This window comes from Podarcis erhardii, assembly GCF_964252035.2.
Source record: "Podarcis erhardii genome assembly, chromosome: 14".
Classification (NCBI taxonomy): Eukaryota; Metazoa; Chordata; class Lepidosauria; order Squamata; family Lacertidae; genus Podarcis; species Podarcis erhardii.
This window is the reverse complement of record NC_138503.1, coordinates 25979114-26001960: the sequence shown is the minus strand read 5'-3', so window position 1 is coordinate 26001960 and position 22847 is coordinate 25979114. Positions and strand designations below refer to the sequence as shown.

The following is a 22847-nucleotide window of genomic DNA, read 5'->3' as shown; positions in this document are numbered from 1 at the left end:
CGGAAGTTTCCTCAGGCAGGCAAGTAGCCACAGGCCAGCAGCAACGCTGACCGAACCCATCCAGGCTTTGAAGTCATAAGCAACTGGCTAATTTTTTAAAAGCCTTCAGTGCCTGCTAATCCAAATCAATTTTCATTTATTTCATAAAGCTCAGGCTTTTGCGTTGGGCACCCGCAAATAATTGCAGCTAATTTGTTTTATTTTTATAACACCCATAATTGGGGGCGGGGGGATTTTGATGTCCTGGCAGCCATGTTCCCTTTAGTGAGTTCTTAATGGAAAGATCCATTAAAGTCGAAATGGTTCTGGGCACTGGTTCAAAAGCCAGATGTCTCTGTGTGTTCTAGAAGAGGGTTTCAGGCCATCTGCCGATCTCAGATATGTCACCCAAACAAGTGATACCGTTATTGGATTGGGGGAAAGCATATATTTTCTGTGCCTGCCAGACCCACTGGGAATTCAAGTACAGACCAACATGACAAAAGCTCGCTTGCCTCACCCCAATTCCAACTATTTAGAGCAAGGTTTCCTAAATTAAGGGACGCAGGTGGCGCTGTGGGTTAAACCACAGAACCTAGGGCTCGCTGATCAGAAGGTTGGCAGTTCGAATCCCTGCAACGGGGTGAGCTCCCATTGCTTAGTCCCAGCTGCTGCCAACCAAGCAGTTCGAAAGCATGAAGTGTTAGTAGATAAATAGGTACCGCTCCGGCGGGAAGGTAAACGGCGTTTCTGTGCGCTGCTCTGGTTTGGTCATGCTGGCCACATGAGCTGTACGCCGGCTCCCTCGGCCAATAAAGAGAGATGAGCGCCGCAACCCCAGAGTCGTCCGCAACTGGACCTAACGGTCAGGGGTCCTTTTACCTTTACCTTTTCCCAAACTTGGGTTTCCAGTTGTTTTTGGACTACAGTTCCCACCATCCCTGGTCCCCACTAGCTAGGGATGATGGGAGTTGTAGTCCTAAAACAGCTGGAGACCCAAGTTTGGGAAACCCTGATTTAGAGTCACGGACCCCTCCACAAAGTGCAGACAGGCACATGTGGTTTCGCTGGCTGGGGCTGATGGGATTTGTAGTCCTGCTACATCAGGAGGGCAGCAGGTTGGCAAATGGCTTCTTTAGGGTTTCTGGCAGAGAGGGTGACTGAAGGGCGGAGCTAGCTTGCTCACCCCTGCCTCCTTCATGTTGATTTAACTCAGAACTCAGCTATGGAATGTGCAAGCAATATCCAGCCCATTATTCAGCAGAAGACACACTGGCACTCTCAGCTCTCCCACGCATTATGTCACTCATTTGACCCTTGCACCACAGATGCTTCTGTAGAGCTCCGGTTTGAAAAATTAGCCACACGGCATGTAAGGAGTGCAGTGATTAAATGCCCCTGGTGCTCTCTGCCATCTGTAAGCGTGAGGCGTCCTTTCACACCACTGAATCGACACAAGCTGAAATACCTCATGGCTGTGCATGCGGTAAGAGAAAATCCATGGGCCTCTGATGTGCCTGAAGGCACTTTGTGGCCAGGGTTTGGCCGGATCAGAGGGCCTCCTGAGGAACCCCCATGCAGCATGAGAATTTGGGTCATCAGCTGAAGCCATGAAACTCCTTAGCAAATGAGGCTTTTAACAATGCGTTCATGCACTGTCGCATCAGATGTTTATAGAGCATGATTCACTTGACGGTTCTTTGCTCTTTAAAGTCATTGGCATCATTTGCAGGCATTTGAGGCTTGGCCCACTTGATCCTTGTAGATGATTGGCGCTTATTAACACACTGGCTTCCTGGTCTGCTGCTGTTTTGGTTATAGGCCTTGCTGGGTGCGTAACTTTTGGCTACCGGACACCACCTCTTTTCCAAAATCGCAGAGTCCAGTGCCGATGTCTGTGCTCCTCTGAATGCACACAGTCCTGCCTAAAATGATCTGATCCAGGCTTCTGAATAAGCTGCACACCTGTCTGTGGTGAATGAGAGTCACTGCCAGTCGGAAGCTTTCATGTCCTGTGCATGCTCTGATGCTGTCTTGGAGTGGCTCCTGACGCTTTCCCCCAGTGCAGTAGGCTAGAGGCAAACTGGTGAGATTAGGGCACTTTATGTGGTGGACAAAATTTGTAGTCAGTCCCTTAGTTGGATCCCAGATACACCACTGGAAGTATCTTCATCTTACCTTGGAATAGGGTCACCCTTGCTGAAACCTGAGGCACTTCCAGACGGCTCATTTATTGAGCGTTTGTCCTAATTGGTTTGCAGTGAGGTTAGATGATGATTGCTATTTCATGAGCATTTATTCTGATTTGTTGGAAAGTGTTATCCCACACTTCCCCATGCATTTTCCGCATCAGTTCCCTTATGGGAAAATGTCCAGACTTTTGGGGGTAGCAGGTTTGTTGCAGGATAACTCCCAATCAACTATAATTGTGCAACCATAATTAGCTGGTATGTGATTCAATCCCACCCCCAATTTAAGCACAAAAAATTAGTCCCATAGCTCTAATTTTTGGGGTGTTCTGTCAGAGCTGCTGATGCTGTAAAGAGGAAAACCAGGTTGGGGAAAATGAGGGTGGGGTGTGTGTGTGTGTGTGTGTGTGTGTGTTGCACAGGATGCTGGGAAATGTCATAGCTCAGCTTCAATTCCTGGCATCTCCTAGTGGGATTGGGAATGTTCTGATTCTGAAAAGGTCTGGCTCTGTTTAAGGCAGCTTCCTATTTTTATTATTTTTCTACCTTCACAAAGGTGACCCAAAGCAACACACAAAAACAGCAAAACACTAAAACCCAAGTATAGCAAGTGACTGGCATTAGCCTCCTATGTTCCTTTTGCACCTATTGATAGCTATTAGTCACGAAGTGGATGGAATTAAATGAGGGTTGGGCAAATTCATGGAGAAGAAGGCTACCCATGGCTGCTGGCCACAATGGCTATGCTTTGCCTTCACGGTTAGAGACAGTAGTCTTTCTGCAGGAGGAGAGAAGAGCTCTAGTGCTCAGGTCCCACTTGCAAGTACAGGTAACTGAGTAACTGCCTTGCATGCAGAAGGCCTTGAGTACAATTTTCGACAGCAACTCCAGGTAGAGCTGGTAACGTCCCTTGTCTGAAACCCTGAAGAGCTGCTGCCAATCTGTGTAGACAACACTAAGCTAGAAGACCAAGTGGTAGATACCATGGCTTGTTATAAGGCAACTGCTCACGACAGCACAGGAAATTAACTTTCCAAGTGGTTGAATGTATGAAACTGTCCTATTGAGACAAGCTACTGGTCCATCTAAGTGTGTCTTACTCTGGCTGTTCCAGCTACCAGAGGAGATCTTTCCTGTTCCATCCTTGCTGCCTCATCCGTCTCTAAGCAGGACTCAACCTGGGACCTCCTGTAGGCTGAGCTTGTGCTCAGTGTTCAAAATCAGGCCACTTGCACCCAAGTGAAGATGCCTGGGTGGCAGGATGATGCCTGACATCTCCACCATCTGGAAGTGCATGCCTGGGGATGCTTGGCTATTGACTGTTTTCACACACGAGCAACACATCCTTTATAATTCTATCCGTTATATTTTATCTGCACAATCAGAATGAATTTCGGGAAGCAAAAAGTCGCATTGTCTGGCTCAAAAATGGCAACTAGGCCTTCTGTTTTGGAGACTATAACCCTGGTTTAAGGAGCCTTTGGCACCTAGCTTATGTATCTTGAATTTCTAACACTGCTTGTGCTCTGCACTTGTGCTGAAATTTCTCCTAGCGTTAAAACGGTCCCCTGTGCTCGCCTCCTCCTTTAGCTGGGCTGTTTCCCTTCTGCTTTCTGAAAAACTCCTCTTGTTCCAGAGGCGTTTGTTGTTGGGTTCTGCAAGGTGCACATACGTGGTTTTCTCCAGGGAGGCTGACATGCTCAGAAGCAGGAATGGAGCTGGCTGGCTGGCTGGCTGGCTGGCTGGCATCCAGGCCCAGCGAGAGGGACCTGCCTGCGCAGTAGCAGCAGGAGCTGTCCAGGAAAACTCCTTGACTGGTGCCAAGGACTGGAAAGTGATGTCAGTGTTGGAAGGAGGACAGGCTAGCCAGCCCTTCTGCTTCTGCTTTCTGTGGAGTGCAAAGTGTCTGAGGGGGCCTGCTTAGTCTCTGCCCTCTTTTTTGTTCCTTTTTGCTGAGTAGATATTCCAGGCTCGGTGGGTTGCTTCTCTCAGCTGCAGAAGAATGCCTTGGTGCTGGATTTTGCAAGCACTGCGAGGAGCACGGATTAGTCAGCTTTTATATACATTGGATGCCTTTACATATATGCAGGTCAATTGTACAGTTGGAAGGGATTTCTAAGGGTAATCTAGTACAACCCCCTGCAACACAGAAAAAGATTTCCCCCCATTTTTTTATTTATTGGATTTATATACCACAAGGACCCTGTCAGGTAGGTTAGGCAGAACAAATGGAACTGGTCCAAGACCACCCATTTATACCCCCATCTTCCTTCAAGGTGCTCACAGTGGCATTTGTCGTTCTCCCACTCCTAATTTCGTCTTCACAACAGCCCTGCGACGTAGGACAGGCTGAGAGATGGTGACTGGCGGTCCAAGGTCTGAGTGGGGATTTGAATCCTGGTCTCCCAGGTCCTCCTAAAGCAGAGACCTCACCTTGCCAACAAAGGACCGTATAGTCAAAGCAATGGTTTTCCCAGTAGTGATGTATGGAAGTGAGAGCTGGACCATAAAGAAGGCTGATCGCCGAAGAATTGATGCTTTTGAATTCTGGTGCTGGAGGAGACTCTTGAGAGTCCCATGGACCGCAAGAAGATCAAACCTATCCATTCTTAAGGAAATCAGCCCTGAGTGCTCACTGGAAGGACAGATCCTGAAACTGAGGCTCCAATACTTTGGCCACCTGATGAGAAGAGAATACTCCCTGGAAAAGACCCTGATGTTGGGAAAGATGGAGGGCACAAGGAGAAGGGGACAACAGAAGACGAGATGGTTGGACAGTATTCTCGAAGCTACCAGCATGAGTTTGACCAAACTGCGGGAGGCAGTGGAAGACAGGAGTGCCTGGCGTGCTCTGGTCCAGGGGGTCACGAAGAGTCGGACACAACTAAATGACTAAACAACAACTCCCAGATCCTCCTAGTCTAGCACTCTGACCGCTACACCATACTGCCTATGTTTGTTTTAGACCTTTGTGATCAGATGGAATAGATTCTAGGGATGGGGCAGAAAGAGGGTAAGGATTTTTTTGTGAAGAAGTGCAGCGCAGCTTATCACATCAAAAGTCTGCAGCAAGAAGATCGCAACACTCACCTCTGAAATAATGGCCGCTGTGATGGATTGCAGGCTGAGGAAGGAGGGTGAATTAAATTAACTGACCATTTAGCCATTTCACTTGCCAAGAATGCAATTTTTTTCCAGCTTTCTTTGCATGTCTTTGAAGAATGCAATTTAACTGTGTTAATGTTGGGCATCGCTGCAGTTAATTGCACGCTCTGGAGTGAGCTCTTCTCCACCCCCCCCCTGAGAAAGGTGGCCCTTTTTATCATCTGTAGGTAGCAGAAGGTTTAATTGGGTGCTTGAATAGCTATAAAATTAATCTGCGATAGGCACTGGGCACCCAGCCATGTGGTTCCCAGCCCGTGCTGATAAACTTGTTATGGAACCAGGAAACATTTTCAGTTGGAATGGTAACAAAATTATTTGGCGCAGGGTTGTAAAAGAAGCTGGCTTGCGGAGGGTTTCCTCACGGAGGAGGCTGAGATAGCCGTGCAAATTCATGTTGGCCACCGTGTTTCTCAAGGACATTTGCAGATAATGGCCAAACGCTTTCAGAAAATGCTGTGGCTCTCTTGCAAGTGGGCACTTTGGAGGTTAGTGTGGCCCACGTCAGGCTCTCTCTGCACATGCTCAAGAAACCACCAAACATCAGCGCTTGTTGTTATTATATGTTGGTTGTCCTGCCCTTTTTGTCAATCATGATGTCAACTTTGGGTGCACAGACTAGTAGGAAGGGCCGGGTTCTGACTCTCACTCAGCCATGACACTCACTAGGTGGCCTTAAGGCCTGTCCCCCTCTCTCTCTTTCGGCCTAACCTACCTCAGACGGTTGTTGTGGGGATAAAATGGGGGGGGGGGGGAGAGAACCACGTACGCAGCCTTGAGCTCCTTGGAGAAAAGGCAGGATAGAAATGTAACAAATAAATAGTTGTATTAGTGTGTGAAATTGTCAGACCCTCCAAGTGTCCCTATTTTCCAGGGACAGTCCCGGATTTACAGAAGCCATCCCAGTTTCTGATTTGATCCCAGAATGTCCTTTTCCTTAGGATGTCCCTATTTTCATCAGAAAAATGTTGGAGGGTATGGAGTTATTCAAACCCAGAGCCAAGGAGATAAGTAACTATGCAGCCTTTAGAAGACATCTGAAGGTATCCCTGTATAGGGAAGTTTTAAAATGTTTAATGTTTAATTGTTTTTATATACGGTATGTTGGAAGCTGCCCAGAGTGGCTGGGGCAACACAGTCAGATGGGTGGGGCATAAATGTTGTTGTTGTTGTTTATAAATGTAGTTGTAGTAGAAGTGGTGGTGGTTGTTATCAGAGTAAAGTGGTACCTTGGGTTACATACGCTTCAGGTTACAGATACTTCAGGTTACAGACTCTGCTAACCCAGAAATAGTACCTCGGGTTAAGAACTTTGCTTCAGGATGAGAACAGAAATCGTGCAGCAGTGGCGTGGCGGCAGCAGGAGGCCCCATTAGCTAAAGTGGTGCTTCATGTTAAGAACAGTTTCAGGTTAAGAACGGACCTCCGGAACGAATTAAGTACTTAATCCGAGGTACCACTGTAATGTTGGAGAGTTTGTATTGTTGTTGTTATATTCCTGTGGTTGATATGACCATGATTTGTCAAAACAACAACAATAGAAAAGTTGCATAAATAAATGAAATAATTTTAAAGGAGTCCTACCGTAGTTCCTCCAACAAACCAACCTTCTGTTTTGCTTTGCTGCAGGGGAACCATCTCCAAGGCCTTCTCTGGAGCTGACCTGCGGCCCGGGCCCAAGCCGAGTGACCTTAGAGCCAAACCAAACCCTGGAGCTGCGCTGCAACTTGGCTCCCGTTGAGGAGCTCCTCAACATTACCTGGAAGAAGAATGGGCTCCCACTAGCAGAAAAGGACAACTTCCGCCTCCTCCCCAATGGATCTTTGCTCATTTCGTCACCAGGGGTGTCACCTTCAGCGGAGGGAACCTTCCCAGGAGGGTCCAGCGCAGAGGGAAATTACTCCTGCGTTTCCCATGGATCTTTCGGCTCAGTCGCTGGCCAGACCGTTGTACTTCGTGCGCCGAGTGAGTATCCGGGTTTTTGTGCCCACCTCCTTTTAGCATTAAAAACAACTCCTTCTGAAAACAAGGGGAAGAAGCAGGTTTTATTTACTGTTTTCTAAAAACAATTTCAAGTAGGCAAGTTCTGTATTGCTTTTAAAGGGGTGTTGTTTTTAACACCACAGTACTTAATGTTTTGTGAGAGGGCTCAGAATATAGATAAATAAATTGAAATAAGCAATGCCAGTAAAAATGAAAGCCCTCTCATTGATGAATCCCATTCAGGGAATCTTTTAAAAGTTTCCCTGACTGAGATTTAAAGAGTATTTAAGTAGCTCTTTCTTAAAACAAGAGAAAGAAGCAAGTTTTATTTACTGTTTTCTTAAAAAAAAGAAATGGGGTAGGCAAGACATTTTTATGATTGTTTTGTATTGGTTTTAAAGGTGTGTTTTTTTAATGCAAACATCGCTGTACTTGATGTTTTGTGAGAGGGGTCAGTATATAGATAAATAAATTTAAATAAGCATTGCCAGTTAAAATTAAATCCCAGTCACTGATGAACCAGGGAATATCTTGTTTGAACCTTGCCTCTGCCACAGACTTCACTCAGTGTTCTTTGGCAAACCTCTCTCTCTTTTTCTCTGCCCCAACCTTCCTATCTTAGGGTTGCCGTATTTCAAAAAGTGAAAATCCAGACAAAAAAGTTGATGAGCTTCTTTTGGCCAAGTTGTTGTTGTTTGGCCAAATTTTTGAGCTATTTTTTAAAGGAAATTAGCCAAAAAATCAACACTTCCGACATGGGTTGCCATATGCATTTTTATTGATCTTCAGAAATTCTGCCCGGACCCTATTTCTGACAGATGAATCCTGGATATGTCTGGGAAATTCTGGATGTAGGGCAATATCTGCAATATTGAGAGAGTAACATTGACCTGCCTTGTAGGGTCGTTGTAATGGAGGTGGGGAAAAAGAAAGAAAAAGTCCATAAAGGACTTTGAGTCATCTAAAAAGGCTGCATGGCTCCTAAAGATTATTTGATGGCTCATGCAAAGAGGCAGGAAATCTCCCTGATGAGCTTTCGCTCCTGGTGCCGCTCAGTATCTTCTGAACGAGAGGGGGAAATATGCCCATTGTGATGGATGAAAGTCACCTGCTGGGTTGTTTTGACCATGAGCTCTTTGTGTGCTCCATTTAGCATTCAGCCTGTGTGAGCGCAGGAAGGATCCCAGAGAAATCCATCTTGCAGCAAGTGGGACGTAATGTTGTGTTCGATCAAAGGACTTGTTTACACGCAGAAGGGTTCATTCCTCATGCTGGGGGTAGGGAGGGCTGATTAATATTTGGCAATATATCATTAGTGTCTGCGGAGGTGTATATAATAAAATATATGGAGAATGGCCCCGCATTTTGCATGCAGAAGGTCCCAGGTTCAAGACCCAGCTCAGTGGGCAAATATTCTCACCTGGTTTGAGGCAGCTTCCTGTGTTGGGGAGAGGCCATAGCTCAGCGGTAGAGCACCTGCTTGGCTTGCAGAAAGACCCAAGTTCAATCCCTGTTATCTCCTAATATGCCTGGGAATGTCCCTGTAGGGCTGCTGCCAATCAGTGTAGATGTACCAAGGGTCTGGCTTTGGTGTAGGGTAGCTTCTTCTGTTCCAGGGGCCGTAGCTAAGAGGTGGAGCATGTTCTTTGTAAAGTCCCTTTTGATATAGGTTCAGTCCCTGATGTCTCCACTTAGGGTTGGGGAAGACCTTGCAGATTGTTTACCAGTCAGTGTTGACAATACTCCGCATAGGTGGACAAGACTGTGTTTATGGCAACTTCCTCCATTCCAGGGGAAGGGCCACAGCTCAGCAGCAGAAGGTGCAGGCAGAAGGTCCAGGTTCATCCAGCATTTCCAGGGCAGGTGGGAAGGACTTCCAGCATCCTGTCCTGAAACCATGCAGATCTGCTCCCAGTATTGATCTAGATAGACCAGTAAGGCAGCTTTTCATGTTTTTTGGGGGGAAGGACTCAGCATCAGGGCCTTTGCTTTGCATGCACAAGGTCTGAGGTTGAATTCTAGGCATCTCCAGGTAGGGCTGCCCTGTATTTGCCTGCACAGTTTGAAATCAATCCATGCAGGCAAGGCACAGCCTGAAAGGCACTGATGGTCAGCAGAGTGCTAAGCACCAGGCAGCAATCAGCTGATTGCCAGGCCTTGCACAGCACTTTGCAAGGCCCATCCATTCGCTGAGCAGCTCTTCAACCCATGACAATCAGCTGGTTGCCAGAGCTTGCAAAGCCATTTGCACAGCACGGCCCCTTTGGGCTGACCTGCATCTTTACCTGTTCCACACCTGACAACATGAATGGTATCAGGTGCTCAATCGGTGGGGGAAACCAGGTGGGCCTTGCAAAGCCCATAGGCTGGAGGCTCCCGACTACAAAGCAATGTAGTTCCACTTCCCCACCAAGACCTTGGCATTGATGCCCATGGGGCAGAGTGAGGAGAAAAATTGAACAGGCTTTATTGTACAATGGACATGATTCTTTGGGAGGGAGTGGCCCAATTCCCAGACTGGCCCATTCCCTGGGGCACACCTTTGTTTGGGATGACCCCTAGCTGGATGGTAGAGCACAGACTCGGAAAGTATAAAGCCCCAAATCCAAATCTCCAGCTCTCAAAACAGCAGGATGGAAAAGCTTTCTGATGAGACCCTAGACAGCCACTTCAGGAGTCAGTGGTTGGGCTCTGACATAACCCTAACTGGTTTAGCATCACATGCATGTCCTGTTTCGGTCGATTTCCAGAACCCATGGGGAAAGCACCAAAGCTGGTCCAGTGTTGCTGGACCATGGACAGCTCCAAGTGAGAAAATTACTCTGATAAATGTTGTGATCAGGCTGAGACCTTTTATGTCTCTGTCTGTGGACTTCCTCCTCCAGACTTTGTCCCAGGCAACCAATGCTCCTCCCTTCCACAGCCTCTGTCCTAGCGCACTCTCAGCACTGCTGGGATGATGTTGATGTGCAATGGGAAGCATCTTGCTTCTTCTGGCTTAGGAGAAGGTGTCCTTGAGGGTCCAGGCTCTGGCCCTATCAGCATTGGTTACCTGGGAGTTGCTCTGGGAGTTCTTGCCAACTCACAGTGGTCTTTATGCTTTCCGCCGTCAGCTCTGAGTCCTGACCCAGACCTGGCTCCTCTTCTGGTGCCTCTGCAGCCTCTGTGTCCAGATCAGTTCTGGATAAACAGGTCATGGTAGTGCATGGGCCTTGGGCTCACAAGCTCCCTTTCCCTTCTCCACTGAGGTTACGTCAAGGAGATGGGAAGTGTCTGCTTCTGTTTTTCGCTAACCATGATTTGCTGACATTTGCAAACTCAGAACAGTGTTTAGTCTTGACTGCAGTTTAGGGGAAAGAGCCGGGATCAGAAACCGTGGTTTGAAGTTGGCTGGTTTCTCTGAACCATGGTTAAGAATAAACATTGCAGTTTGTTGAAAATGGGGATGACAGCTTCTGATCTCCTTGTGGCTGTGTCAAAGGGAGGGAGAGCTCACCAGTCTGTTCACATAATGCTAAACTATGGATTAGTGTTACCTCCAAACACAGCCAATTCTGGGAAGGGCCACAGCTCAGTGGTAGAGCATCTATTTTGTGTCCCAGGTTCAATCCTTGGCAGCACCTGTCCCCTGAAACCCTTGAGCATCATTGTCAATCAGTGTCAATGATACTGAACTGGATAGTGAATGGTCTGGTTCAGTATAAGGCAGCTTCCTATGCTCCTGTGGGCTAGACCAGGGGTCAAATTTGGCAGAAGGGAGTTTTCTATGTTACATATGAATAATAACGCTCAGATCTTTCTTTGTTGGCCCCAGTTGGCCACTATGGAATCAATGGAGTAAAACTTAGAGGAAATTATCCAGCAATTGCTCCAACTTTTCCTTGAGCACAGATCTTCCCTCTTCTGTCCTTGTTTGCCATTCAGGCTGCAGAGGCAGAACTGGCTCTTAGATGGGCTCACCCTCCCTCTCGGGCCTTGCCTCTTGGCCTTTGGACGAAAGAACGTGGTCTCTAGAAGCCATTCGGGAGGGTTAGAAATTCCTTTCCCTCTCTCTCTGGAAGCATATCTGTTCACACTTTCAGCTGAGCCAAGGAAGGGGAGTCATGTTGACACCTGTTATGATGCGCAAATTGGGTTTTAGTGTGTACTGTTCATGTGATCTTGATGAGAAATAAGACATGTATGATTAATTGTTAAAATAATATTTAATTATCCTACCTGGCTTTTCCTCTATAATCAGCTCAGGGCTGCAAGGAGTACAGGGAAGTTGTCCCATTTTATTGTCACTAGAGGTGGATAGATCACTTGTTTCTGCTCTTTGCCAGTTTCACACACGATCATTTGTGAGTCCGTTCAGTTCCATATTAATCTGAATTTTTGAATGTATTTTCTTATAAAGTGACCCTCAGGGATCCTTCCAGCTCGACAATTCTATGAAAATACACACTCCTTTCTCCCAGAGTATGCATTTCTAAACATATTTTATCCTAAAATACACACATTATATGCCTTCAGGCACTTTTTTAAAGCTGAAAACTGCATTACAACATTTAGGAAGAAGTGTGGAGGGTGGCAGTATTCGCACCTGCACATTCATCCAGGAGTGGTAGATCAGATCAGTTCATATGGGAATTCAGGAAGAATGAACCCTTCAAGCACCCCTAATCCTTACAACAACCCTGCAAGGTAGATTAGGCTGAAAGAGAGGTGGTTGAGCAACATCACCCAGTGGCCAGTTAAGAGATCCAAGTGTGCATTGTGCCTGGCCAGCCTGCCTGGTCAAATATTGCCTAATTTGTCATCTGTTGACTGTGATCAAATATTGCCCAGTTGTTTCTGAAACCAAACACTATTCTGTAGGTGGCAGTTTGCCTTTCTCCTTTCTTAGCAAGGGCAGGAGTGAGGGGGATTGCCTTCCCTGTACTTTTGCCCCAGTCATGGGCAAACCAAGTAGCATAGCAAAGAATTTCCTCTGTCCTGCAGGCCACCAACTGCAGGAATACTAACGGAAGCAGCCATTAGTAGCCAAAATCACTATCCAGGACTGCCCGGGACTCCACTTTGCTTGCTGCAGGCAACTAAGAGTGCCTTCTCCATATCTTATCTGTCTACCTGCGCTCTAAAGCACCTGTGAAGGACTCTAGCGGTGACTAGGAACCCATGGTGCTCCAGATGTTGTTGGACTACAACTCCCATGATCCCTGGTTATCCTGGCTGTGGATGATAGGAAATGGAGTCCAATGACACTTGGGGGACCACAGATTCGCCATCCCTGGATTTTAGATTCAGATACAGAAACTTAATCCCCCCCCCAAAAAAATTAATCTTGTTGCACAATAACGATTCCATAATTTTGGTTTTTGTGCGTGATTCGCATATGTGGCATCAAACATATGTGCATCAAAACATGTTGATGATTAAAGTACCCTCTTGGTTCTAATAAAATGAATGTTTTAACCAGGGTTTCCCAAACTTGGGTCTCCAGCTGTTTTTGGACTACAAATCCCATCATCCCTACCTAGCAGGACCAGTGGTCAGGGATGATGGGGACTGTAGCCCAAAACCAGCTGGAGGCTGAAAGCTTAAAGGGTCATTGATCAGATTTGTTAAAAACCAGTTTGGTACCTAACCCAAGACCCCATCCTTGATCCAAACACAAAACTCCCTCCACTGTTTTAAAATACAAAATTTTGCCACTTTTACTTATGTGCACAATTGAACACATTTGTTGGTAAATAAACAGCATGGCTGGCACTTTTTAGTATTATTTCGTCCTTTGGGGGGGAAAACCCCTCCCAAGTGCTCTCATGAGCTTTGATATAACTGAAGAAGAGAGAAATTGTAAGGAACTAAAACTTCTCCTGTTTCTCTGCCCCCTTTCCTGCCTCTCTTCCACTGCCACCCTCGACCTCCCACCTCCAGCTTTGTCTCAATTTTTTCAACATCCAGAGTCCCAGGCGGTGAAAGAAAATGGGATGGCCCGTTTTGAGTGTCGGATCAAAGGGCTGCCTCCTCCAGTGATCACCTGGGAGAAGGACCATGTGGCTGTGCCTTCAGAGGCCAGGTGAGCTGGGCTGGAGTGTGTAGCTTCCAGGTGGATAAAAAGACTGTTTTTTGGAGACATCAGCTCACATTGGCAATATGGATCATTCTTCAGTCCAAATACAAATATTATCCTTACTGGCAATTATGACCTGCCTTTCACCCTAAGGTCTCAGGGTGGGTTACAACAGTAAGGAAACTGATAGAAACAGTTTAAAGCAACCTAAAATCACATCAATAATCTGGGTCCTAAAAAATGTTAACAGTCCAGAAGATGTTATCCCAATGGTTGGGGAAGGGCTAAAGCTTAGTAATGGAACGTCTGCTTTGGATGAAGGTTCAGTCCTTGGCTGCATCTCCAGGTGGGGCTGGGAGAAACCCCCTTCCTGAAATCCTGGAGAACTGCTGCAAGCCAGTGTAGGCAACACTAGCTGGACCAATGATATGATGCAGTATAAGGCAGCTTCCTATGTTCCTAAGCAATAACAGTTGAGAGGCCGCACCTGCTTTTAAAGAGAGGGGTGCAGGGCAGGACCAGAAGCACATAATAGTAGAATTGGAAGGGACCCTGAGGCTCATTTAGTCTACCCCCTGCAAGGCAGGAATAAGCAGCTGTCCCATAGAGGGATCGAACTTACAACCTTGGCATTATCAGCACTATGATCTAACCAACCGAGCTATCCAGGCCCTGTGTGGTTCTAGGGCGCAAGGGGTGGCACATCCTGAGCCCAACTCTTCAACCCTCTTTCCACCCCCAACCTAGCCAGCTCTACTAATTGACCAGCTGCATCTTTGGTAACCCCGGGAAGCAACGCAGGATCTGGCCCAGCCAACTCCCACTCCAGCACAGAGGTGTCCAGCCAAAACAGTGTGGGACTCTCTCTCTCTCCCCACTCTCTGTGCTTTCCCCTGTCTTGGAGGTCCTCCTGCTCTGACAGATCCTGACATTCCCACCCCCATAACACCGAGAGATAACGCATTGTTACACGTGCATGTGAATCAGCCCCATGAGCTGTACTATGTGGCTGATGTATTGGCTCGACCTAGCATGGCAGTCTATCTATATATCTATATATCTATATATCTATATAACTATATAACTATATAACTATATATCCCCCTGTCCTTTGATTCCCACAGGTTCATTGAACTCCCCAACGGGGTCCTCCAGATCATAGACGTGCAGGAGAGCGATGCTGGAATGTACCATTGTGTGGCAACCAACTGGGCAGGGCAACGCTACAGCTCTGGAGCAGTTCTCAGCATCTCGAAAGGTAGGGGTTATATGAGCTAAATCTTCTCTGTTCTTTTAATATCTAGATCTGTCAGCCTTAGTGACATTTGATTCTTTCTTCCATCCTTTTTTTATGGCCCAGCACCAATAAGAGTTAGGACGCGGGTGGCGCTGTGAGTTAAACCACAGAGCCTAGGACTTGCTGATCAGAAGGTCAGTGGTTTGAATCCCCACAATGGGGTGAGGTCCCGTTGCTCGGTCCCTGCTCCTGCCAACCTAGCAGTTCGAAAGCACGTCAAAGTGCAAGTAGATAAATAGGTACCGCTCTGGCGGGAAGGTAAACGGCGTTTCCGTGTGCTGCTCTGGTTCGCCAGAAGCGGCTCAGTCATGCTGGCCACATGACCCGGAAGCTGTATGTCGGCTCCCTCGGCCCATAAAGCAAGATGAGCGCTGCAACCCAAGAGGTCCCGTGACTGGACCTAATGGTCAGGGGTCCCTTTACCTTTACCAATAAGAGTAACTCTGAGCTGGGTGTCTGCAACCACCACAATCTTTTACATCCCTTCCAGTGTCATCCCTTAAGTAATGCTACATTGGGGCCCAGAGGCATTGTGGGAAAATAAAGATCATGGCAGATACAGTCACTTGACTTTGCATTTTGCCTGCAGTTTTTTGTGTTTTTTTTTTTAAATGCTGCCACCTGCAATTAACAATCCCTGCCACTACCAGATAGGGTTATAGTGAGGAGGGGAATGGGGACCAACTCCTAGGATGGTGCTAGGAGAGTCACTAGGGCAGTGCTGAGGAACTTTATGGAAAACACAATTTAAGTCACTCCAAAAGAAAATACTAGCGCACTCAAAATCATTTGTACATGCGCAGAAATGAGTAGATTTAGCTGAAAGGCAGCATATGGAGATCTGCATTAATCGTTGCAATGCATCCATTCTTATTCTTATTATTCTTATTATTTTGTGAAATTATTGCATAATCTAAGAAGGGTGTGTGTCTGTGACTGTCATGAAGGGACCTTGCACTTCTGGGTTTGCCACTACACTATTGAGGAGTACTCTTATGTGGAAAGGGCAAACTTCTCTGTCAGTTGAGCTTGTCTGTTATTACTTGAGCCTTACATTGATGAATCCTAAGAATGTTTTTGATAAAAACTGAGGTTCTCCCAGCAACACTGTGTGGCATTCAGCATGGTTTTCAACAGTGAAATTAACGAACATGATTAAGTTCGGTCCATCAATTTAAGTAAGTCTACTCTAACTTCGAGTTACATACCACTCAGAACAAAATAAAAAAATTCCTTCCAGTAGCACCTTAAAGACCAACTAAGTTAGTTCTTGGTATGAGCTTTCGTGTGCATGCACACTTCTTCAGATACCTGGTATCTGAAGAAGTGTGCATGCACACGAAAGCTCATACCAAGAACTAACTTAGTTGGTCTTTAAGGTGCTACTGGAAGGAATTTTTTTATTTTGTTTTGACTATGGCAGACCAACACGGCTACCTATCTGTAACTCATACCACTCAGAGTTTGAAAACCACTCTTTTCAAGCAGTTGCTATTTTTCTTCTCTTTTCTGAGGAAAAGAAAACTCCCCACCCTGAGGCAGACAAAAGGCAGGCAAACATGACTGTGGGTGACAAAAACTCATCTGTGGATGATGAATACGATGTTTTGTTTTTAATAAGAAACACCTCCCTCTGAAAGATCATTGACATCTCTGGCAGGTGGCTGATCCTTTGCTGCTTTCCTTATTTCCAAAGCAGTCAAGGAAGGCAAGTGGCGTCTGGTCAGAAACCGTTTCTGTTGCTGTTGTTAAACAAAGCTTTATACATACATGCACTGGCAGCCTCATACCTGAAGTTGCTCAGGAATTCTATCAAACCTAAAAAAATTAGTGCAGCATAGAAACGTTCAGCCTGCCATCTTGATTCAAAAGAGCACCCAATCGTATCCAAACATAAGCAGAAACTTGCTCCTCTATCTCAGGAACCATCAGGCAAAATTTGTTTGCAGTATCTAAAGAGGTGTCTAAATGCATATAGCAAACAAGCTGCTTTTCAAAACACATATTCTTCCCTCTGGGAGCTACAATTCCCAGAGTTCGCTCTGAAGAGGGATTGATTGTTAAACTGCTCTAGGAATTGGAAGTTCTGTGAGAGGGGAATAGGAGTCTTTTAAAAATTCCAGTTTTTCTTTCCCTGGATGGAGAGGGGACCCCACCCCCTTGGCTATTTCAAAGGTAAGCTCATCTCCGTCGAAGGTCACCGAAAGGGGTTTGCTACCCTGTTGGTGGCGGAGATGCAGGCAGCAACTGTGAGTCGGGGCTGTTGCCGTGCGAGCGGCAGATGTTTCAGGCCGGGCAGACGTCACGGTGTAAATTTCCAGACGCTCCTTGGGGAACTGCATTCCAAACAGGGAGAAGGATCTGGGGGCCTTTTACAAGCAGATCTCTTTCATGGCCCTGAAATGGAGAAGTTGTCGTCACTTAGAGGAAATATCTCCACACACACAGAGAGAGAGAGAGAGAGGAGAGAAAGAAATAGCACAGCCCTGGTCACTTAAGTCCCTGTCCAGACCTCAGAGAGGGTGACCAAGAACTCCCCGCCTACTGCCTCTCCAAAGTGGTACCTCGGGTTAAGGACTTAATTCATTCTGGAGGTCCATTCTTAACCTGAAACTGTTCTTAACCTGAGGTACCACTTTAGCTAATGGGGCCTCCTGCTGCCGCTTCTCTGCCACCACACAATTTCTGTTCTCATCCTGAAGCAAAGTTCTTAATTTTAAGTACTATTTCTGGGTTAGCGGAGTCTGTAACCTGAAGTGCCTGTAACCCGAGGTAGCACTGTATGAGTCAGCCACAGACTCTCTTCTGAAAAGAAAACTGGTGAGCCAGTGTGGTGTAGTGATTAAGAGTGATAGACTCGTAATCTGGGGAACCGGGTTCGCGTCTCCGCTCCTCCACATGCAGCTGCTGGGTGACCTTGGGCCAGTCACACTTCTTTGAAGTCTCTCAGCCCCACTCACCTCACAGAGTGTTTGTTGTGGGGGAGGAAGGGAAAGGAGAATGTTAGCCGCTTTGAGACTCCTTCGGGTAGTGATAAAGCGGGATATCAAATCCAAACACTTCTTCTTCTTCTTGTGTTGGACCCCAACTCAATAGGAAAGTGTGCATATGTGGATTCAGCATAGAAACAAAGAGAGCAGGGGTAGGGAATGCGGCCCTCCAGTCCTCTCTGCCTGGCCCTTAGCCACACCCCTTACCAGTCCTGCTTGAAGTGCTTTTGCCTGACCAGAATGAGTCTTTGAACTCTGATAGCGCCTCCCACTTGCCTAGGATAGAAGGGGGAGTGTTTTGAGCGTGTGTAGAAACTAGCTGACTGTACAAAGGTAGTATTTGTTTGTTGCCCCTCCCACTTTGGCCTCTGGCCATGCCCATCACTGGCATGTGCCCTCCTTCCATCCCAGGGTTGCCCAGAAGGAACCTCGACCCTCGCACCCTCCTCCTCCTCCTCCTTCCCTGCCTTCTCTTCAATCAATCTGTTGCTGCTTTGCTTTGTCCTGAGGGAGGAGAAGCTCTGCTGGGCTCATGCTGCTGGCTCTCTTCCCTGCTGCTCATATCTTGTACAAATATTTGATATCGGAAGCACGTTTTTAGTGGTGACAGAGCCACAGGAAGCGATTCTGCCAGCAGCAGCCTCCCAGCATCTTCTCCAGTAATGGCAGGCTTACCCAGTTCTTTAGCTGCAAAGCCATGACACTCACCCAACCCCAATTGTTGCATTGGGGCCTACACCTCGGTAGTGGTACCCACCCTGTGGAATGCCTTCCCATCAGGTGTCAAGGAGATGAGTATCTACATAACCTTTAGAAGACATCTGAAGGCAGCCCTGTATAGGGAAGCCTTTCAATGTGTAATGTTTTATTATGTTTCATATATGTTGGAAGCATCCCAGAGTGACTGGGGCAGCCTACTTAGGTGGGTAGGGTACAAATAAAATTATTATTATTAGTATTATTAGAGGATGGGGGAGACCCATGTATACGACCTTGAGCTCCTCAGAAATAAAGGTGAGATATAAATTAAGTAGGGACACGGGTGGCGCTGTGGGTTAAACCATAGAGCCTAGGACTTGCCAATCAGAAGGTCACGGTTCGAATCCCCGCGACGGAGTGAGCTCCTGTTGCTCTGTCCCTGCTCCTGCTAACCTAGCAGTTCGAAAGCATGTCAAAGTGCAAGTAGATAAATAGGTACCGCTCTGGCGGGAAGGTAAACGGTGTTTCCGTGCGCTGCTCTGGTTCGCCAGAAGCGGCTTAGTCATGCTGGCCACATGACCCGGAAGCTGTATGCTGGCTCCCTTGGCCAATAAAGCGAGATGAGCGCCGCAACCCCAGAGTCAGCCACGACTGGACCTAATGGTCAGGGGTCCCTTTACCTTTACCTTTATAAATTAAGTAGGTAAGTAAATAAGTAAATAAAAAAGCAAATAAATAAATAAATAAATAGCACACAAGAAGGAATTGAGCCCAACATTCTTGCAAATCCCAGCAGCTGACATTCAGAGGAATTCTGCCTCCAGATCATTGCACCTTTTCATCATATCAAACAGGGAGCTGTCCATTACTGCAAGCCAGAAATATAGGAATTTGCCTTATACTAAACCAGACAGTTGACTTAGTATTTGTCTGCACTGAGGGCTTATTCACACCTAATTTTTCCTTTGAGTTTTCTAGGCACAGCTTTCCTGGACCCCACCCCCCGCACCGCTTTTCATTGGAAAACCCCATCTTTACCACTAAGTCAGAGCAAACGGCATTTCGGGTTTTCTGTGGATTGCTGTTTGCTCCAGTCCAGCAGTAAAGAGCAGGAATTCTCTCTGAGATTTCAGACAGGAGTCAATTCCCAGTCCTGTTTGGAGGTGCCGGCAATTGAACCCAGGACCTTCTGCATGCAAGGCAGATGCTCTGTCCCTGGGCCACGGACCTTCCCCAAGAAAGCTCCTACCTGCACCTGTTTTGTAATTCCACCAATACAAACATCTTCATTCCACCCTTCTTCCACAGAGCTCAAGGCAGCTTGCAAGATTTTTCCCCAGTCCTCATTTTATCCTCAACATCAACCCTGTGAGTTAGGTTAAGCTGAGGTCACTTACTGAGCTTCATAGCTGAGTTGAGGATCTGAAACCTTTTTATAAGGCCGAAATTCTGTGAAAGGTAATCTGTTGGGAATTGCAGGCTTGGACAAAAGTTGACATTGTCTCTCTCCCTGCTACCCATTTCTCTCTCTTTCTCTGTTGCCCCCCTTTATCCCCCATTTTTCCATGAAACCAGGGTTGCCCGCAGGTTCCTCCCTTCTTCCAACAACCCCACAGCACAGATGAATCTTGGAGTGGCCTTAAGAGTCAGTTTTGAGAAACTGGCCCCAGCAGAGGCCTGCCCAGGCAGAGACGGCTGGCTGCTGCCATTGCCTCTGCCCCACAACCCCTGCATTTCGCGAATGCTCAGCCCCACACCACTTGCGTTCCAACATGGCTCGCTTGCTGGTGGGGAGGCCGGCGACCAGCTTGGATCTCAGCTGTCAGCAACAGCCTGAGACGGCGAGATATCAGACAACTGAGCCCTGCTCTGCTGTTTTGCCGTGAACTTTCTCACCCTTTTCCAGAGGAGGAGCTTGAAGTTTTATTCAGCCCCCGAGAACCTCCCCTGAGAATAGATTCAGGCTTTTGGAGCAGCTGTTCAATGGAGGGAAGGGGAGGGAAAAGGATCCGTCCGTGATTTTCTACCATTCTTCTGCAGATAGCGAGAGACCCATTTTGCGGTTGCTGCAGAGGAGCTTTCAAAACTCAGCCTTTCTCCACCCACCCTTTTCCAAGGGAGGGGGCACATTTTACAGTCCTTGTCCATTGGGAAACAAAAGGAGGTTTTACAGAAACCTTCATTCTTTATCACATAATTAGTTTTGCAAGTTTTAACCTGTTTAACTAGAAGATTAAGCAATGGAAACGTGGGAAGGAGGGAGGGAGCGATTTTGATCAACAAGAGGACACTCTCAATTGGTGAGCCTGAGAATTAAGTGTTTGCTTCCCAAAGCAATGTTGACTCTGAATGGTCACTGCAGTAAGGAAAATGAGAAAGAGGGGGCAGCTTTTGTTGCTGGAAGGGTAAACCGTCTCACATGTCTCCTGGTATCTCAGACAAGACGCCAGCGTTGAGCTTGAGGTGATGGGCTGATTTGTTTAAATTGAGGTGAGTCCTGAATTAGGAGGGACGCGGGTGGCGCTGTGGTCTAAACCACTGAGCCTAGGGCTTGCCGATCAGAAGGTCAGCGGTTAGAATCCCCGCGATGGGGTGAGCTCCTGTTGTTTGGTCCCAGCTCCTGCCCACCTAGCAGTTCAAAAGCACACCAGTGCAAGTAGATAAATAGGTACCACTCCGGCGGGAAGGTAAACGGTGTTTCCGTGCGCTGCTCTGGTTCGCCAGAAGCGGCTTAGTCATAGTGGCCACATGACCAGGAAGCTGTCTGTGGACAAACGCTGGCTCCCTCAGCCTATAGAACGAGATGAGCGCTGCAACCCCAGCGTCATCCGCGACTGGACCTAATGGTCAGGGGTCCCTTTACCTTTACTGAATTAGGAACCAAAGGAGAGTTTTGCTGGATCAGGCCAATGGCCCATCTAGTCCAACATCCTGTTCTCACAGTGGTTGAGGCCTCGTAAGAGAGTAAGCACGCCGGTTTCTGTAACTTGGAAGGGTAAGCTGCTAGCCTATTGTTTGGTGCTTAAGGTAAAAAGGGGAGTGGAGCAGGCAGAATAAGGACAACAGGCCCTTGGATCAGCAGCAGAGCTCATGTTTATATGCAGAAAGTCCCAGGTTTGATCCTTGGTACCGCAGACTAAAACGTGTGTGTGTGTGTGTGTGTGTGTTGAAGCCTTCCAGATGTTGCTGTACTTCAGCTCACATCATTCCTTCCTGACCATGCCGATGGGAGCTGGAGTCCAACAACATCAGGAAGGTGACAGTATTGTCCACACTGACTGGCAGCAGCTATCTGGGGTTCCAGACAAGAGTCTTTCCCAGCCCTGCCAGGAGATGCAGTCAGGGATTGAACCTGGGACCTTCTGCATTCCAGGCAGATACTCTGCCACTGAGCTGCAGCCCCTTTCCCTAAAAAATAAATCAATATTCTGGTTCTCATGATTTTGAATAACAGGGTGATTCAATTAGGAACATAGGAAACTGCCTTGCACTGAGTCAGAGCATTGGTCCATCTAACTCAGTATTGCCTACACAGACTGGCAGTGATCCTCCAGGATTTCAGACAGGACACTGTCGCAGCCCTACCTGGAGATGCCAGGGATTGAATTTAGGACCTTATTCATGCAGGTGCTTTGCTGTGGAGCTAGTCCTTTGCCATGAACAGGATAGTACTTCTCCCACTTGTGCTGTAGTCACCATACAAGCACCTCATTTGCTCATAGGCATCAAATTGAAAGCAGCTCTGGGCCTGGAAGAACCAGATTGTTTTCCTGAAAGCTTGGCTTGCTTAGATTTTAAAAAAAATTATTTACAGATATATACATTTCACTGATTTTACAATCATTTTGACATTTTAAAACTTGACTTCCTTCCCCGTCTTTCTGCGGTTCCTTAAATTTATTTTTAATACCTTCTGCGTATCCAAATTCACTTAACTTATTCATTTATTTTATCTTCCTTAAATATATACCGTATTTTTGGCTCTATTGGACGCACCGGACCACAGGACGCACCTAGTTTTTAGAGGGGGAAATCAAGGAAAAAAATATTATTCCCCCCCCCCAGCCCCAAAGAGCAATGGACAGGCTGCGCGCTTCCTCTTTAGCCTTGAGCAGCATCTTTAGCCTTGCACAACGGGATGGATCGTGCCCGCTGTCCACCAGGGCTGGACTAGATGACTCCTGGGGTTCCCTTCCAACACTGCAATTCTGTGACCTCGGAAGTTGTTGGGGGTCTCCACCACTGGAGGCTTTTAAGCAGCGGTTGGGGGACCATCTACCTGGTGTTCTTTAGCTGTGATTCCTACATTGTGAGGGGGCTGGGCTAGATGACCCTCGGGTGGCCCTCCCAACTCTATACAGTCCTACACTTCTGTGGCAGGAGATCCACAGCCACTTCACACAATGCCCACTCCCAATTTTCATTGGAGAGACATGTGGCTTCACTGTACCCCCCTACCTGCCACTCTTCCTTCACCCCACTTAAGCCGA

General features: G+C 47.1%; 1 protein-coding gene across 2 annotated transcripts in view; it reads left to right on the top strand.

Annotated features, from left to right (window-relative positions):
* Positions 1-22847, top strand: part of IGDCC4 (immunoglobulin superfamily DCC subclass member 4) — a 78042-nt gene that overhangs the window by 16223 nt on the left and 38972 nt on the right. The window contains exons 2-4 of one of the 2 annotated variants that reach the window (XM_081838739.1): positions 6960-7295; positions 13263-13377; positions 14496-14629. In XM_081838739.1, coding sequence (XP_081694865.1) covers positions 6960-7295; positions 13263-13377; positions 14496-14629 — 585 coding nt within the window. Of the gene's footprint in view, positions 1-6959; positions 7296-13235; positions 13378-14495; positions 14630-22847 lie in introns of both variants that reach the window. The other variant, XM_081838738.1, reaches the window with a different exon arrangement.